Source organism: Arachis ipaensis, chromosome B03 (assembly GCF_000816755.2).
Source record: "Arachis ipaensis cultivar K30076 chromosome B03, Araip1.1, whole genome shotgun sequence".
In the NCBI taxonomy this organism is placed as follows: domain Eukaryota; kingdom Viridiplantae; phylum Streptophyta; class Magnoliopsida; order Fabales; family Fabaceae; genus Arachis; species Arachis ipaensis.
This window is the reverse complement of record NC_029787.2, coordinates 130,743,510-130,762,278: the sequence shown is the minus strand read 5'-3', so window position 1 is coordinate 130,762,278 and position 18,769 is coordinate 130,743,510. Positions and strand designations below refer to the sequence as shown.

The 18,769-nt window shown below is 35.9% G+C and overlaps 4 protein-coding genes across 6 annotated transcripts; 2 read left to right on the top strand and 2 right to left on the bottom strand.

Moving 5' to 3' along the window:
- LOC107633872 (NDR1/HIN1-like protein 13) lies at positions 398–2,141 on the top strand. Its single transcript, XM_016337467.2, has 2 exons — positions 398–1,574; positions 1,667–2,141. The coding sequence occupies exons 1-2, from the start codon at positions 912–914 to the stop codon at positions 1,751–1,753; spliced, it is 750 nt and encodes a 249-aa protein (XP_016192953.2). The 5' UTR covers positions 398–911; the 3' UTR covers positions 1,754–2,141.
- Positions 7,640–10,050, top strand: LOC107631589 (SEC1 family transport protein SLY1; the record flags this gene model as incomplete). Its single annotated transcript, XM_016335079.2, is given in 2 exon segments — positions 7,640–7,713; positions 7,811–10,050. Coding segments are annotated over 2 exon segments (1,866 nt in total). The 3' UTR covers positions 9,646–10,050.
- Positions 9,900–13,891, bottom strand: LOC107631590 (pentatricopeptide repeat-containing protein At1g62260, mitochondrial). Its single transcript, XM_016335080.2, has 3 exons — positions 11,349–13,891; positions 11,197–11,242; positions 9,900–11,080 (listed from the first exon to the last, which is right to left on the bottom strand). The coding sequence occupies exon 1, from the start codon at positions 13,482–13,484 to the stop codon at positions 11,520–11,522; it is 1,965 nt and encodes a 654-aa protein (XP_016190566.1). The 5' UTR covers positions 13,485–13,891; the 3' UTR covers positions 9,900–11,080; positions 11,197–11,242; positions 11,349–11,519.
- On the bottom strand, positions 14,574–18,552 carry LOC107631591 (60S ribosomal protein L3). Of its 3 annotated transcripts, XM_016335081.2 has the most exons (5): positions 18,395–18,552; positions 18,124–18,214; positions 16,556–16,666; positions 15,724–16,028; positions 14,574–15,365 (listed from the first exon to the last, which is right to left on the bottom strand). In XM_016335081.2, exons 2-5 carry the CDS (start codon positions 18,206–18,208, stop codon positions 14,697–14,699), a joined length of 1,170 nt encoding a protein of 389 aa, XP_016190567.1. In that variant the 5' UTR covers positions 18,209–18,214; positions 18,395–18,552; the 3' UTR covers positions 14,574–14,696. The 3 variants fall into 3 exon arrangements, with proteins under 3 accessions (XP_016190567.1, XP_020975557.1, XP_020975558.1); XM_021119898.1 differs by lacking the exon at positions 18,124–18,214 and having other exon boundaries at positions 18,395–18,546; XM_021119899.1 differs by lacking the exons at positions 18,124–18,214; positions 18,395–18,552 and adding an exon at positions 17,755–18,109.

The window sequence follows — 18,769 nt, the reverse complement described above, 5'->3', positions numbered from 1 at the left end:
GGAACGAATAATTCCTTGACCAAAAGATATTTATTACTATATTAAAAAATAGCCCTTCTCCACATGCAATGACGAGATCAGCTAGAGCTATAGAAACACAACAGATTCCTCCCCCAAAAGAAAGTGGTGGCCAGTGTAGCTTTTAGAGCTCAGGAAGGAAAGGAAGCCTTTCCAACGAGATGACACAAAAGGGGAACTGAAAGGAAGCTTCCAACGGTGTGGTTTCAGATGAGCCAGCCCAGCCTGTAACACACTGTTTTTCTTTTCTTTTCAAGTGTCCAACTTCACTTTGTTTCGATCTTGAGTCATCATTTTATATACAACCATTAGTGACAGGCCTAATTCTGAATCTTGCCTAATCAACGATAGCTTTCCTAATCCCGAGGCAATTTATGGAAATCCGCTGCATTGTGACATTAGCATAATTATCAGATTGAAGTTGAAACAATAACAACAGAACATCTTGAGTCTTTTTAGACTTTAGTTACTTCCTCATTCACAAATCACAATGAACATTTCCTCACTGTCTGCATATCGAGTTATTGCATAATCTCCCATGTCCACATGTGAAAACCAGCCAGCAAATTAAAGCAGAATGACAGAATCTCCCTTTGTGTAAAGCAACAATACATACACACACGTTATTAAATCAATTATTAAATTCAACTAAACACTTGTTCCTTCTCTGAGAGTAAATTTATTAACTGGGAACTAACATGCATACTTTAGAAAGTCCCGTGTGTAATCTTTATCCATTTGAATATAACCAACAAGCCAGTCCGATCCATAATCATCAAATTAAAAAGCTATATTCCTTCTCACTCGCCACTCACTAATCACACTCCATTCAAAAATTCAAACCAAACATAACAACAACAGCATTTAGAGAGTAATAAAAAAGAACAAAAATAATGATGACAAGAGGAGTTAACCCACCATTTCAGCCAAACGGGGAGTACCAGATATCAAGGCTACCACCACCACCATCGCATTCCTACCGGCCTCAAAACCGCCAGCACTACGCCCCGCCGCCATCGCGGCCCCCCTCTTCGTCTTCGAAGTCGTCGTCGTGCAAGGCCTGCTGCTGCTGCATGTTCCTGCTGGTCTCCTTCTTGTCCCTCGTTCTCCTTGTAATCCTCTTGGCATTGGTTCTATCCATCAAACCCAAGAAGCCACAGGTGGACCTCATTCAAGTGGACGTACAGTACGTTTCCATCACCTCTAACGACCCCGCAACAACTGCAACTACTGCCACGCTGTCCCTCGCCATTCGGTTACTTTTCGCGGTGGTGAATCCCAACAGGGTTGGGATCAGGTACGGCGATTCCAGGTTCACAGTCATGTACCGCGGAATACCTTTAGCTAGGGTTCTGGTGCCTGGTTTCTACCAGGATCCGCACTGCGTGAAGGACGTCGTCACCGCCGTGGCCGTTGATCGTCTTAACTTGCTTCAGGCTGATGCCGCTGAGTTGATCAGTGACGCAGTCATCAATGACAGGGTCGAGTTTCGGGTTCTTGGTAACGTTGCTGCTAGGATTCGTGTCCTTCGTCTCTTTGATTCTCCTCGTGTTCAGGTTCCTCCATCTTCTTTCTTCCTTAGAGTAATAGTAGTTATCATTAACTCATTTTTAATCTCTAATCTTTTGCTTTGATCTGCACTGTGCAGGTCTCTGTGGATTGTGTTATAGTGATTAGTCCACGAAAGCAGTCTCTGAGTTACAAGCAGTGTGGAATCGATGCATTGAATGTTTAAAGGAAGGTGAAGACTGGGTAGTAGATAGTTGAGAATTGATTATTTGAAATATTTCACTGAATTATTATTTAACGGTTCATTATATTATCGTTTAACAATTTTTAACTATAAATTTTCCTTCAAGACAATGAAGACAACGTGAATTTTCACTTTAAAGATATTCATGTCATGAAATCATACCAGTTTGGAAGACTACTTCTCAAAAGAGACATCTAACTTATTAGTGATAATATATTATTCAACATTTTGTCAAAGGATATTTGTAGATTTTTTTTTCTCAAAATTATTTTTACTTTTCTAAATTGTTACTTCACTTGTAAGACAAATGTAAAGCAGAGAAAAAAATGAGTATCTTGCTTCATTTCTTGTGCTCCCTTCCCCAACTCTATCTCTTTTGAAAGTGTGTGGAAGTGAACTCAAACTTGTCTTCATTATTTTTTCCCCTCAAGAATGTTCTTTTTTAAAATATAAATATAATATTCGCAATTGGTAAAATTTAAAACATGATTGGCAAAGTAGAGAAATAGATGAACATTTTGAATTTTGGATAGGCTTCAAAAGAATAGAAGCACGTTTAAGTTTTAAAATCACATTTACAAGAAGCAACCATCTTTAATTTATTGCGTTTTACCACCAGACTTTTAGCCATCAACATTAAATCTTTATTTACCTTTTATCAATTTTATCTGTTATACATGTTTTTGTACTATAACAATGACTAATGTTAATGTACTTTAGAAAAAATAAAGTGATATTCTTTACACAGTAATTAGAATATAATAATTAGAAAATAGATATCGTCATTTTTATTTTGATAAGACCACTCATTTTTATAAATTCATGTAAATATATAATATAAAAAAAGTATATATGAAGTGACATTATCAAAAATAATAGTGACAATATTATTATCCTAATAGTTATTTTAAATTGAAAATTATGACTATTTTAAAAAATATATACTTCAAATTAATATTTAAACTCTATATCATGTTATACCATGATAAATTAGACAACTATTATAAGATTTAACTTAAGGAAACTAATAAATTAGGTTCTTTTTGGATATATCTTCTCTTTTCTTTTCAACAAAAAATGCCTGAAAATAAATTCTAAATGTCTTGAAAATTATTAACCGTGACCAAAAACTTAAACAGAAGACTAGTTTACAAGTAACCCGCATCATCGCCCAATTTAAAGTGTTGGCTACAAATTTTTGGCAAAGGCCCTAATAGCGAAAAAATTATATAAAAAAGCAATCTATTAATCACATGTAAGTATAAATTGGTTCTTTGAGGACCAAAGGGAATATGTTATTTTTGTGGTTATAATGATTTTCCTATACTAATTTTTAATATTATATAAATAGTCTCTAAATTGATAAAATTATATGAGTGAATTGAAAGATAGCCCAATTATATTAATAATTGTAAATACAAATTTAATATAAAAAAATATGAATTTGTTTGTAATAAATACGTATTTAATAAAATTAATTTATTATATATATATATAAGTAAATATCAATTCTAAATAAAAAAATCAGTTACCTCTTTATTTTTTATATTGATAAAAATAAAAAAATGGTATCAATTTTGTTTATTTTGTTTTAATGCTACCAAAAACATATATAATTAATTCATATCTTTTAACAAAAGTATCGTTGAAAGTAAATATCAAATTTGAAATTGTTATTTACAAATTATGTAATTAGTATATATTCAAACTCATTTGTAGATAAATATTGGTAACTACATACGTCATGAATAATACAATTATTAATAATACGATGATATTATTTAATTTATTATTCATATAATTCTATTAATTAAGTAAATATAGTAAATCTTTTAATTGTTTTTTTATATATTTAAAATAAAAAATTTCAATCTTTCTTTGATTTTAAATTAATATAGTAATTAAAGACAAAAAAGTTACACATATATTGATTACGGTCTGATTTTAATTCTTTCAAAATTAATAAAAAATAATATATTAGCAAAATCTACACTCTTAATTATAAACTTTTATTTTGGTAAAAATACACATACATATAATAAAAAATAAAGATTTAAATTTAAAATCTCCTCTTTTACATACAAATACTTAGTGCCATAAGTTAGTAATTTAATTTTTCTTTTACTTAAATGTTTTTTAATTTTAAAATATTGAAACTCCAAATTTATTTTTAAAAGGTAAATATTTTTTCACATTAAATATAAAAATATCAAAATATCCTGTATGTAATATTTTTAAAATTGGTTTTGTCTTTGGTAGAAAAAGTAGAGACTGAACCCTTATAAACTAATGTTTCGGATTCTATATTAGTGGCTTATATGAGTCCATACGATAACTATGGTGATTAAAAATTTGGCCTATATGTATGATGAATTTTAAGTAGATGGTGTTAGATTTAGTCTAATTTAATATCATAGATGAATGAAAATTTGTTTAAGTTAAAACGAGTTGAAAAAATTGTAAACAATGATCACTATAAATATTTTTATAAAATTTAAAATTTTTTACTATAAGAATTTTTTTTAACTATTGTACTTATTTGTATAAAGTTTAAAAAATTGTATTGTATTTATTATATTTTGCAATGGATACAACTAGAATAATAAATAAGATTGAAAATAAGTAACAAGTACAATAAAAATTTTTGAACTTTATAAACAAATTAAAAAATTTTAGTTATAATTATTATTTTAATTTTATTGATAATCAAGATTTTGTTGTGTATTTATAAATATTTTAGTTTTGTAAAAGATTCTAGGATTGTTATATTGAATAGTGAGAGGGGTTTCTCTGCTCAAAATATGAGAGCAGTTTGTGATGTTGGAAATTCAAGAAAGAAAGGATCTAATGCTGGTTACATAGGGAAGAAAGGCATTGGCTTCAAGTCTGTGTTCCTTTTGTCATCACAGACCCTTTCCCTAGATAGTTTATTTTGTACTTGAGATAGTGTGCGGTATTAATTTTTGTTGGCTTCACTGTAGGTGACAGATGCTCCAGAGATTCATGTTAAATTTGACATCAGCGAAGGACAGATTCAGTAGTACCTCCTTGTGATACTTGCCTGCTCACTAGAATGGCATCTACTGATACTGATTCATGTGATGATAAACATTGGAACACATGCATAGTGCTGCCATTGAAGTCTCATCTTCCAGAAGCTAACAAACTTGCTTAATGATACACTTATTGTTATGAAAAAGGAAATTTCAGAAGATGGTATCATCAAAGTGTCTCATGGGAAAGAGAAGAAGTTGCAGACGAAGTCTTTTCGCTTTGATGTGAAAACAACTGAAATCTCTATGGCATTTACGCTACAGGAATCAGGCGATGGATACAGTCCATGTCTAGATCAGCAGCCCGTTTTTGCGTATCTTCCTTTAAGAACATATGGCCTGAAATTTATTCTTCAAGGTGATTTTGTTCTTCCATCATCTAGGGAAGAAGTTGACGGAGATAGTCCATGGAATCAGTGGTTATTGTCAGAGTATCCTAGTTTATTTGTCGAATAAATGACTATTTGTATCCATAAAAAATGAAAATACTGACAAATGTACTCACATTAGATCGAAACTAAACTTGTACCCACGCAAGATGCTCTCCGTGTGACAAAAGTACGCTACGTGCACTCCAACCCTCGAAAGACAGGATACTTTGGATGGCATCTTGCGTGGGTACAAGTTTAGTTTTGATTTAGTGTGGATATATGTCAGCGTTTTCATCTTTTATGGGTACAAATGGTCATTAATTCTTTATTTGTCAGAGCACTCAGAGAGTTTTGCGTGCTTCTCTGTTTCAGGAATGAAGCAGGAAAGGGGTTGTCTGCTTTCAGGAGTTTTGTCCCTTTAGTTGGGGAAGTGCATGGTTTTTTCTCTAGTATTGAGAGGATGGAGATGGACAGATAATATACTTCTCCAACACCTTGGGCTTAGATACTTGGATAAAAATACAGTATTATCTGATACACTAGGCATTGAGGAGGAGTTTGGCCCAAACATTCTTATTAGAGTGCTCTTGTCTTTATGTCACACTAAGAGTGGGATGATATCAATGGGTATGAGTTGGTTGGCTTCTTGTCCAAACACACTCTATGTAACAATATTCAATTCATCTGGCTCAATGTCAGCGAGAAGATATTCTTCAATGTCTTCAAAAGCTTCCATTTATTCCACTTTCAGATGGTACATATAGTTCAGTGGATGAAGGCACCATATGGCTGCAGTCTAATACATCAAGCATAACCTGGAAGCTTTCCCTAATATATGTGCTAAACTAAGGACTCTCTTCTACCGATACTTCAAGCTTGAATGCAACTATCCTGGACAATGTTACACGGTTACTTCAAAGTATTGGTGTTCAACAGTTGTCTGTACATGACGTTGTGAAGCTTCATATTTTACCAGTTTTGATGGTGGAATATTTATGTTTCTTAATGCTGCACCTAAGACAAATGTCCAAATTGTATTCATTCGTTTGGAAGATTTGATGTCTGGACCTTTCATATTTGTCCCCTACTCATCTGTCTCTAGTGATGATGATGTTGTATGTGGAACATTTTTGTATCCAAATGAAGTATATTGGCATGATTCAACTGGCTCTGTTCAGGAAATGAAGGAGTTCCATCCTCAATGCAGTTCGTGGATTCTTTGTCGAGGAGTGTGGAGTACAAGAGTCACCTCCTCTACGAAGCTATATTCAAATTTACCATCACAAACAGCAGATAAGGTATGTTCTGAGCAATTCTTTTGCAAGAAACCTTTTTAACATCCCCCTTATATGTAGACTTTCCAAGTGGGCAGATGGATTAAAATCTGGTTTGCTGAGTCTCCAGGATGTCATATATTTGAGAGATTGTCTTTCCAAACTGGAATTCCCAGTGCAAGATAAGTGGGTTTCTATTTTGTTTCGTTCCTAAATTTTGTTTGATATTTTTGTTCTTGATTGTATCGGATTTATATTCTCTGTTGGTAGTTTAAAGTTAGATATTTCATTTTCTATTGCTTGACCAAGAGTTACAAATCATAATGGACATGGGCTTCCACTTTGTTGTCTGAGCATTTAGAATGTGTTCATGCATTAATATGGTAAAAAATGGCCCCTTTGGGTTGCCATTATTCAATATGCTAGGGATGAAAATCAAATTTAGTAATATACTAAATACAGTTTGTGAAATGACATGGTTTGCTTGGAGAAAGGAATTAAAATGGTTTGGTCATAAATTCACTTTTGTTTCATAACCAGATTTTTCAGATTAACTTTTAATTGGGTCCTAGAAAAGACCTTTCTGGCATAGTATCCCCTAGTTGGGAATTTTAAGAGCCCCAAGATCCCTATAAGAAATGCCTCAATATATACAGATCAAATTGATGAAACTCCCCTAAAATTAATGCATTGTTGAAGATAACCAAATTTTCTACTGCAACACCTACTAAAATAAGCACTTTCACCACTGATTGGATGCTCAAGTGAAATCCATGTTGAGGGCCACATTGTAAATCGATAGTGAAAATCAACCCAACATTTGACATACTTGATTTTCTAATTGAAACCGTAAAAAAGTCTTTATTTTATATCATAGTAAACAAATTTTTAATAATAATAATAATAACATTAGTAATAATAATACCAATATAACTGAAAAATAGATAAATAATAATAATAAAATATACCGATATAATAATAGATTAAGTTTTTCTATGGTACTGTTAGCATCTCGAGTCCTTTCAAGTCCTTCAAATACCTCTACTGCTGTTAACATCCTGAGCAAAATGGAGCAAACCACTTAGGATCTATAGGTGTGGATCTCGTAGACGCTCCCACAGATCCCAAACCAAAACCCTCGTCTAATTCGATTTTATCATCTTCACTGCACCATCCAATTTCAGATCCATAGAGCACAACTGACCACCCAACCATGTCTCTCAATCTCCGCCAGAAGCAAACCGGTAATAATTCCTCTTTCGCTCTCAATTCAAATGAATGATTACTCCATTTTCAATTCAATGCATTGTGTTTGATGTTGGTTGATTGAATCGGATCCAGAATGCATCGCCAGGATGCTGAACCTGAACCAGCCTATAAACGCGTCATCGACGACGGCGAACGAGGAGGTTTACAAGATCCTGATCTACGACAGGTTCTGCCAGAACATCCTCTCTCCATTGATCCACGTCAAGGACCTCCGCAAGCACGGCGTCACCCTCTACTTCCTCATCGACAAGGACCGCAACCCCGTCCACGACGTCCCTGCCGTCTATTTCGTCCAACCAACTCCCAACAACATCAACCGCATCCTCTCCGACGCTTCCCGCTCCCTCTACCACTCCTTCCACCTCAACTTCTCAACCTCCATCCCCCGCCCCCTCCTCGAAAACCTCGCATCCGGCACCCTTGCCTCCGATTCCATCCAGCGGATCTCCAAGGTCCACGATCAGTACTTGGAATTCATCACTCTTGAGGACAATTTGTTTTCCTTGGCAGATAAGTCTTGTTTTGTTCAGCTTAATGATCCTTCTGCTGGGGACAGGGAGATTGAGGGGATTGTGGAGAAGGTTGTTAATGGGCTCTTCTGTGTTCTTGCCACTTTGGCTATTGTGCCAATTATTAGGTGCCCTAGGGGTGGACCAGCTGAGATGGTTGCATCTGCATTGGATCAGAGGCTAAGGGATCATTTGCTGTCCAAGAACAATTTGTTTAGTGAGGCTGGGAATTTTGTTAGCTCGTTTCAGAGGCCAGTGTTGTGTATCTTCGATAGGAACTTTGAGTTGGCGGTAGCAATTCAGCATGATTTTAGGTACCGGCCACTGGTTCATGATGTGCTTGGGTTGAGGTTGAATAGGTTGAATGTCCAGGGGGAGAAGGGTGGGATGAGGTCTTATGAGTTGGATAGTTCTGACCCCTTTTGGGCTGCAAATGGGTCGCTGGAGTTTCCAGCGGTTGCGGAGGAGATTGAGACTCAGCTGAATAAGTATAAGAAGGATGTGGATGAGGTGAACAAGAGGACTGGTGGGACACATGGTGCGGAGTTCGATGGGACAGACTTGATTGGTAACACAAAGCATTTGATGAACGCAGTGAACTCGCTGCCTGAGCTGACAGAAAGGAAGCAGGTTATTGATAAGCATACCAACATTGCCACCACATTGTTGAGTGAGATTAAACAGAGAGCGCTCAATAATTATGTGAAGACAGAGAATGCAATGATGAGAGGGACCCTTGAATGGAAAGACCTTCTTGGCGTGCTTAAGGGACCGGGCACCAAGATGGATAAGCTTCGTTTTGCCATCTTGTATCTTATTTCCTCTGAAACCATTAATCAATCAGAAGTGGACACTGTGGAGGCAGCACTAAGAGAGTCAGAGGTTGATACTGCTGCTTTTCAGTATGTGAAAAAGATCAAGGCATTAAACGCGTCCTTTGCATCGGCAAACTCTGCCAGCAGAAGTAACATTGTTGACTGGGCTGAGAAGCTCTATGGACAGTCAATTAGTGCAGTCACAGCTGGTGTTAAAAATCTGTTATCTGGTGACAAGCAGCTTGCATTGGCAAGGGCAGTTGAAGCCTTGATTGAAGGAAGGCCAAATCCCGAAATAGATTCATATCTTATATTTGATCCACGTGCTCCTAAGTCCGGTTCAGGAACAAGTAGCAGCCATTTGAAGGGGCCCTTTAAGGAAGCAATTGTATTCATGATCGGTGGAGGTAATTATGTTGAATATTGCAGTCTGCAAGAGCTTTCACAACAACAGCAACCTCCTAAGCACATTATATATGGGGCAACAGAACTCCTGACTGGAGTGGACTTCGTAGAGCAACTTACAGTGTTGGGACAAAAGATGGGTTTGGGTAACGTTGCTTCTACCTCCTCAGCCCAGTAGTTCAGACATGACCGTATTCACATTTCGGTTTGCCAATTTATTCTTTGGTACACAAACATTGTAGTGAGATAGGGAAATTGAATATGCTTTTGATGATCAATGTCTAGAAAGGATAAAGAGTTTTGTGCTTATATATTGCCTCTTAGATTATAAATCAAAGGGAGCTGCTGATCTCTTATAATTTCCTGTAGTGTAGCCGTTTAAGTTTTTGTTCATTGTATTAAAAGGTTTTCATTTAAAAGCATGATATCTTGCCTATAACACAATCCTCAATGCTTTCATTTCCTGTGTAGTGATGATTGAAAAGGCTCGGTCATTGAATATTATTGATGTACAACTATTATGAGTTTCTGCAATTTGAATCTTATCATTCTTTTAAACGTTCTTGTTTAAATTTTTGTCAACAGATTTAGCGAGTCCTACCTCCTCAGTCATTTGTATCTAAACCAATCCTTCGGTTGTAGAGTTATTTATATTTATTAGGCTGGTTGTTTCTGTTGTGGCTCTTTCTTAATGTTTCTCTACACTAGCTAAGAAAAAGGTGATAAGTTTGTTGCTAACTGAGTCTGAGTAATACGTGGAATGGACATTGGACGATGAAATGGTTGTATTATAATTTATATGGCTGTCACTCCAACATTCCTGGCCTTATTAAGTAGCGGTAATTTGGGCGCTATACTCACAGCCTACAACACTTGGGGTGGGGATAAATAGATGGTAGTAAAAAGGGTTGATGTATAATGTATTAAATTTGAATTTGAATCCGGTTTTATCAATATAAGTTATTGATTCTTCCTTTCCATTTCTCTGTTAAACCAAAATGACCCACCAGTGAGGCAGTGACTCTTGGTGGTGGGGAGGTGAAAGTTCGCCTATTGTACATTTAACGTTAAATTTATTCAGAAATTTCTCCAATTACCCTCTAAATTGAATGCAAAAGTATGGTAAATTTGCCATCAAGCATTAACATAATGCAAATTTACATTAACAAAATCTGGTAACACGTTACATCTATCAAAATGAACAATCAGAGAATTTTTCATTTGACAAAGAAATTGTTGAGGTATGTTTAAGCCTAATATTAACATTGGTTCTCTATGAACATAAGGTACAAAATGGGTTCTTGAGGTCAATTTCCATCAGAGCTTGATGCTTTATTTTCAAACCAGATTCTACGTATTGCCTAGCTAGCTGCACACGAGATTTTTGAGAAGCTTAAATCTCTTGACAACTGCAAATTATTTGGTATAGTCATAACAAAACATGATAGTAACTGTTCAACTTTGCAAGGGAAGACTGCAGCTATTTCTGTTAATTATATAGGCATACTTTCCTACTGCCATTATTCATGACTTCAAATTAATTTGCCAGCGCCACATCCATTTGTAACCGTACTACACACATCCGAGTGCAGGCGGATGCCGGAAGCTGCCAGCTGCGAAGTAGACATGCAATCATGATGATATTTGCACATCAGTTTCATAATCACTGAGTTTCTGCTTAGCTCACAAAAGAAAATTTAAATGCAGTTGAAAAATCTTAACAATTTACCGATCTTCTGAGTTGAGACCAGTTATTGCTATTTTGGAAAATATATCTGCCAAAAGAAACGCAACATTATTTATGTGATCTATGAGAGCAGCATGTAAATGCTAGAATTTCACAGCTTAACCAAGAATCAAAGAAATACTATACAAACTTACCTCAGTTACCTCTGAAAATTTGCCAGAAGCCATGCTATTCGTCTTTCAAGTCAATCAAACTAATATTTAGATGAATATCTACTTTCCAGAGGCAGAGAAACTCGTTTATCCTGCCTTGCAATAATAACAATGTTTTTAAGTTGAATGTGATTATCTCTATCAGTAGCATGATTAAGAATCTACCCAACTATACCCTGTCTGCTTCTTGACATTATTTTTTTCCATCAACACTCTCACTCGCTCAGCATCATCCCATTGCCCTAAATTAGCATACATATTATATAACAACACATAAGGAGCTGAACTTTCTGGTTCAAGACGGATCAAAGCTTCAGCTGCTAGTTGTGCAAATTCTACCTTGTTATGCACTCTACAACCACCAAGTAATGCACCCCACACAGCCTTATCAGGTTTGAATGGCATGCTTTTTATCACATCCAGAGCTTCCTGAAGCTGCCCCTGCCGTGCCAAGATGTCCACGAGAGAGGCAAAGTGCTCAATTCTTGGCTTGATACCATAGTCCTTAATCATGGAACTGAATTGCCTCCTCCCCTCTTCAACTAATCCTGCATGAGCGCATGCATTCAAGACCGAAATAAAGGTTATATAGGTAGGGTGAATTTTAAGCCTCTGCATCACTTTAAAAAGTTCCAGAGCCTCAGAACCTAGGCCATGAAATGCATAGCCTCCAATCATGGCATTCCAAGTGATCACATCTTTATAAAGTTTCATCTCATTAAACACGATGCATGCATCAGCTATTGCCCCACATCTAGAGTACATAGTAATGAGGGAATTATTTATTGGCATGTCAGGAAGAACAATCTTTGTGATAAACTGATGGATCTGTTTACCAAGGTAGAGATCCACCAATCCAGCACACACACTGAGAACTGATGATAAAGTGTGTCTATCTGGCCTCTCTCCCTCAAGTTGCATCTGAGAAAAGAGCTCAATAGCACCATTATAATCTTCATTTTTTTCATAGCCAGCTATTACAGAGTTCCATGAAATCAGGTTTTTGTTGGGCATCCTCAAGAAGAAATCTTTTGCAAGTCCTAAATCACCATTTTGTGAATACCCGGATATTATTGAATTCCATGAAAGTGCATCAGGACTTGGCATTTCAATGAAAAGCTTCGAAGCTTCTTCCATATCTGACACCTGAACATAGCCACTGATCATGGTGTTCCAAGTACAAGTATCTCGCTCAGTCATCCTGTCAAAGAGCTCCCTAGCAGAAACAATGTCTCCTGTTTTCACATAGCACATCATCATTGAATTCCATGAGACCACATTTCTCCTGAATCTCCTTTCGCTCTTATTTCCATCTTCACCTTGATAATCTGGAATCTCATCGAAAAGGCACCGAGCTTCTTCCACCATACCTTTTTGGCCATATCCTGCGATCAAGGTGTTGTAAGCTGCAACCAAATCATCCTTCCCATCATCTCCCTCCCCACATTCATGCAAAATCTTAGCAGCAACATTCAACTCACCATTTCTCACAAGCCCTGATATAAGCGCATTGAAAGAAGCTGAATCGCGCACCGGAATCCTCCTAAAAGATTCAACAGCTGAATCCACATCGCCGTTCAACAAAAATCCAGTGATCAAAGCATTGGAGGACACCACATTTGGCTCAGGCATGGCATCAAATAGCTTCAAAGCCTCCTTCATCCTCCCATTCTTGGCATACCCACTGATAACTGTGTTCCAAGAAACACAATCACGTTCCTGCATTTCGTCAAACAGCTTCCTACCCTCCTCAATGTACCTACTTCCGCGGCATGAAAAGTAACCCGAAATGATGAGGTTCCAAGACACGATATCCCTTTGGGGCATTTCATCGAACAGTTGCCGTGCCTTGGCAATCTCTCTGCGATGCACATAACCACTCATCATCGAGTTCCAAGTAACGGTGTTTCGTTGGTTCATGGAATCAAAGAGTGCTCTCGCTTCGCTTAATCTACCGATTCGAATCAAATGTGAAATCTTCTTGTTTGCGTGGTATAGTAAAGGTGGCGTTTTGTGGGATTTGGTCACAGAAGCTAAGCTGCGACAGCATGAGATGCAAGGGAATTGGAGTATGTTTCTGCTTCTTAGTTTCCTTAGAGCACCGTACAACGGCGCCATTCTCGAAACGAGAAGGGAGGGGAGGCGGACTTATCGTTGACGGCGGTTACCGAAATTGTTATTTGGTTTCTGTTAGTTAACAAGTGAACGACAAAGTTAGAACCTTACAGTACGTGTGGGACGGAGGCGGAGGCAGTGGTACCCGCAACGGGAGAGGTACTGAGGTAACAACAACTTTACATATTGGACATGGGGATGCAGTGATCATGTTTGTACTTCCAATTTCAAGGGATGATCATGCATTAATGGATTCATCCGTTTTAAAATGAGACAGCATATCAAGTTTATCGTTTTGGCTTTGCTTTTGTATTAGTAGTGTGTCATGAGAAAGCTATTTATTGAAAAGAGCCGACTCCGACATATCGAACTCAAGCCAATTCCTTTCATTTTTAGTTTTGAAATTCCAAAGATTTGGATAATAATTTTTTTTTTTAATAACAGACATCATTTTTAGTTTTACAATTCAAAAGATTAGAATAATAATTTTGTTTTAAATAAATTTTCAACTAATTAACTCTAGTTGACTCACTCCTAATTGATTTCAATATCACCTCAATTTTTTGTAACAAATAAAAATGAAACACCATAATAATAATAATAATAATAATAATAATAAATTATTCTATGGCTTCAGAATTTTTAAGAATGAATTCTAGAGTTTCACGATGATCTGTTGAAGTCTGGCTGGCTGTGAAGCCATGTCTAATCCTTTGGACCGAGATTTCAACTTATCATCACAACAGTCCGTGGACTCCCATCTGATCAGTTGTTGTATGCCTAATAAAATACATATATACAAGATTACATTTAGTAACCAATTGTCTAATTTTCTTTTCATTCTCCTTGGCAAGTCATTTTAAGAATTGATCATCTATTTCATTAACAAGAAGATACTTATTTTAAACAAAAAAATAAATTAAATCAAATTACCCATAATTATTTTTGAAACTTTTTCAGAGCTTATAAAATAAACAAAAACTTCTCAAAATAAAGATAAAATAGAACAAATAATTCGAAATAATTTAATATTTTAATTATAAGCCATGCAAAACCGGAACTAATTCTGACAAAACTTAAAAAAAAAACTAGTGTTCCAAGTCAAGACATCACTGTAAAAAGTGCCCCATTTTTAGTATTTTAATTTTGGACTACCGATGTTCTGATAGATCATATAAATATAACAAACAGAAAAAATACTACAACAGCAACGAATCAGGCCTTCAAGCGACCGAAAAACTTCTGCTTCTCTTGAGTGGTCTGGAAACGCCCATGTCCAAACTTGGAAGAGGTGTCGATGAACTTGAGCTTGATGTCCTCAAGAGCCACACGAGAGGTCTGCTTCAATAGTGATTGACGAAGAGTCAGAACCCGCTTTTTAGGTCCAACACAGCATCCCCTGACCATAATGTAATCATCCTTTACCACACCATAATGAGGAAAACCACCCATGGGGGTAATCTCCTTCTCCGTCCTGTCAAATTCGGTGATGGCAGTATGTGATTCTTGACCTGACTTGCCAAGCTTGTAGATCTTTTTATTCAACTCAGTTCGGTGATGATATCCATTCTGCCCAGCCCTAGCAACTGTGAAAGAAACACGAGCAGGGTGCCAAGCACCAATACAAGCAACCTTCCTTAGACCCCTGTGTGTCTTGCGTGGAAGGCGAGTGACACCCCATCTAGTTACAACACCTTCATAACCTTTACCCTTGGTCACACCAATGATGTCTATCATCTCATCTTTTTGGAAAACAGCATCAACTGGGATTTGCTTCTCAAAGAAGCCATAAGCATAGTCCACTTTCTGTGCAATAGTCCCACCATTGACTTGGATCTCCATCAAATGTGCCTTCTTCTGCTTAAGACCCTTCAACTTCCTTATCTTCATTAAACCAAAAAATACATAAACACATAGCGTCAGAGCATAGAAGGAGAGGCTTGTAAATCATTTAAGATAAAAGAGAGATCCTTTAGATAACACAAACAAACCTGACATCATAAACAAATACTACTTATTTAATTAAGAAGAGTTATTCACCATATGGCAAAGACACCATCAAAAGTAAGCTACATAAGAAAGATGTATGGGTTACTGAGTCATGGTTGAATAGTGCCACAAAGGCATTGTATATGTATGACTCGCTCAGCTTTACTGGACACCTCTCACAAATTTCCCAAATGTATCAAACGTTTACATGAGAAGCTGCAAGAAATCAGAAAAATAGAATTAATTGACTTACCTGTGTATGAGCCAGAATGCGAATGACAGTTGCATATTTTTTCAATTTCTCAAGTTGGGATTCAATATCTTTCTTTCCCTCCTCAGTTTCATACTTTTTTGAATACTTGTTAAATGCTTTCTTTTTGGATTTGCACCAGTTCTTGTAAAATCGCCTCTTGACTTCCTCACTTAAATGCTGAGCCCAAACAGTATTCAAAGTGCGAAGACCGCGGGGTGTCTTCACATATCCTACAACTCCAACAACCACCAATGGAGGGGTCTCAATGATGGTAACAGCCTCACATGTCTCCTTCTTATGAAGCTCTGTAATTACATAGAATACGATCCATAATACAAAGAGAGAGAGAGAGATAAAGCACAGTTGGTAAACAAAATACTAGATCCACATAAAATGATCATATGGTGATAATTAAGAGTAGATTATAAAAGCAGGGATATCAAGATTATAAAAGGCATCCCAAATATTTTCCACACCAGATACAGATACCTAGTAATTAAACATAATCAAACAAGGCGATATTATTGAAATTTAATTCATGTTTACAAGTGCCAGCAAAGAAAACTAACATATTGTTCTAAAATGATATAGCTCACAAATAGTTGTTTATGGTATTTAAGTTCAAACAAATTATTTAAACAAAAAATAGTTTGTGGACTATATAAAGATTTTATATTGACTGAGAAAATTATGTTAAGTTACATAACTGCAAAATACCATAGCTAGTCAATATAGTTAACAAGAGCACTCGCTATAGTATCATGTTATCATAATTATTAACTAGAAGCTATCATGATACCACTTACAGCCATAAACAAAATAACATGCTTACTTGATCCAGGCTTTTCAACTTCTCTAACAATGTGTGTCATTCCAGCCTTGTAACCCAGGAAGGCAGTAAGTCTGCAAGGTTTAGTAGGATCATCTTTTGGGAAAGCCTTCACTGCAGTACCAAAAAGATAATTTGGTAAGGGGGATCGAATAAAACACATTGAAACCCAATCCACATCAACCAGGTGAAAAATTACATAGGATCAGTGCACTTCAGGAAAAACAACAGAAATTTCGGATATAAAACATTCAGACATTAAAAAATTACAGATATATATTTGAACTAAAAGTCCTCTCTGATTGCAAAGGAGGTTCATGTAAAGGTGAAACAAGAAAGAGACAAAATAAATATAGCCTGAAACACCTTTGCTCAAAAGAGTGAGGTGGAAGTACCATTAGTTACTTACCTTGGGCAAGAGAGCTAACAATCCATTGCAAGATGTTTTAAGTGAACAAGGTAATCAACATATTCTACAAATGCTTAAATATTAATTATAAATAATAACGTATAAAAATTGTTTAAAACCCTAGAAGCAGATATGAATCAGTCTTAGTAGAAAAAAATCATTTGATATTGACTCGTTTATATTAACTACTAAATGCTTTTTCAATAATAGGAGCAATCAAAATTTCTAATGCACACAAAGAACAAATATCACAGAACTTAAAGCCTGCAAAATATATTAGCATGGAGAATTAAATATCCATACATATCAAATGCCTGGAGAGAAGAAAAAAATGAATCCATACAGTTAAGTCCTGGAAATCTATACCAGCTCTTAAGGTTGGAATCTAAGTAATTCATTAAAAATGAATTTAGCTTGATGACCGATATAAAGTTCTTGGTTACTACTGTAACTATGTAACTATAAAAGCTTACTTTTAGCCAGCTCAAATATAAAGTTGGTCAAATATATTTGATATTCGCTACAAATGCATATAAATAAACATGAACTCACGGTAATGCAGCATATTCCCTCATATAAATATCAATATTAGAAATTAGAAAATCATATTTAATTTGAACATTGGAAAAAAATATATTTTAGAAATAAAAATAGAAAATATATATGTGCAAATGTATATAGTTCACAGGAGATATAACCTCAAATACGATAAAAGAAAGTGTTTCCAACTACACATTGCAACACAATAATCATATCAGCAACTCCATGCAATGACGAAGAAATGCTTCCATACCAAAGGCCTATGGCAAAATCTATGCCAATTCTCTGGCTCCTTTATGTGTTCCGTTCCAAAAAATCCCCACAGAGGAATTTGGATAGAAGGGCCGTTTCAAAGACTCCAGCCTTGATAAACTAATCAGTTCTTTCTGGAAGCAATTTCACTCATCAACATGAAATGGCAATTCAATGATTATGAATCAACAAATGCACATGCCATAAACCTTTTAACTTTTAAAACAAAAAATAGGAACCGTTCAAAAACATGTAACTGTAGAAGGTTATATCATTTCCTAACATCTCTTTCACACATATCGGTTAAATACTTCAGCTAATTTCACTAACTAGCTCAAACAGGAAAACCAAACACAAAGACGCATATAACCTTTTCCACGATGACGAGAAGCTCGCTTCCTTGGAAGAAAGCCAAGAGAACCGTGTCTCGGGTGCTCGAACTTCCTGTGAGACATCTTAACCTAACTCAACCATAGAAGACGAATTAATCCATAAACGCATATCTAACATGACATAACTGTAACAGATCCATCAAAGTAACAAGAAAGGCGACGTGAATTGTAATATCCTCCGTAGTAAATTAATTAAGATCCACAATGTCAAATGCACATAAATTTAATTGACGAAAATTGATAACGCACCTAAAGAGAGCGAGAAGGAGCAGATTTCAATGTGGAATGATTATTAGATGCGCAGCTCTCAGCAAAGTGAGGCAAGTTTCTCAGATGAGACACTGCGTTTATATATAGAGTGCTAGCGTGCTGTAGCGCCGCGCTTCCAACTGTGTTGTGCCCTAAAAATGAAACGGGCTTTCGGATCAAAACTTTTTCTAAGAGATCCAACTAATTAGGCCCCAAATAACAAAACCATGACCAACAGGCCCTAAAATCCATGAAAACTAATATCTACTATATGTCAATTGTATTTATCGATCTTTAATTAAAAAAAAATCAACTCTTCTATAAAATAAAAAATAAATTTTCCATAACCTAAAAAATATTAAATTCTATATAGTA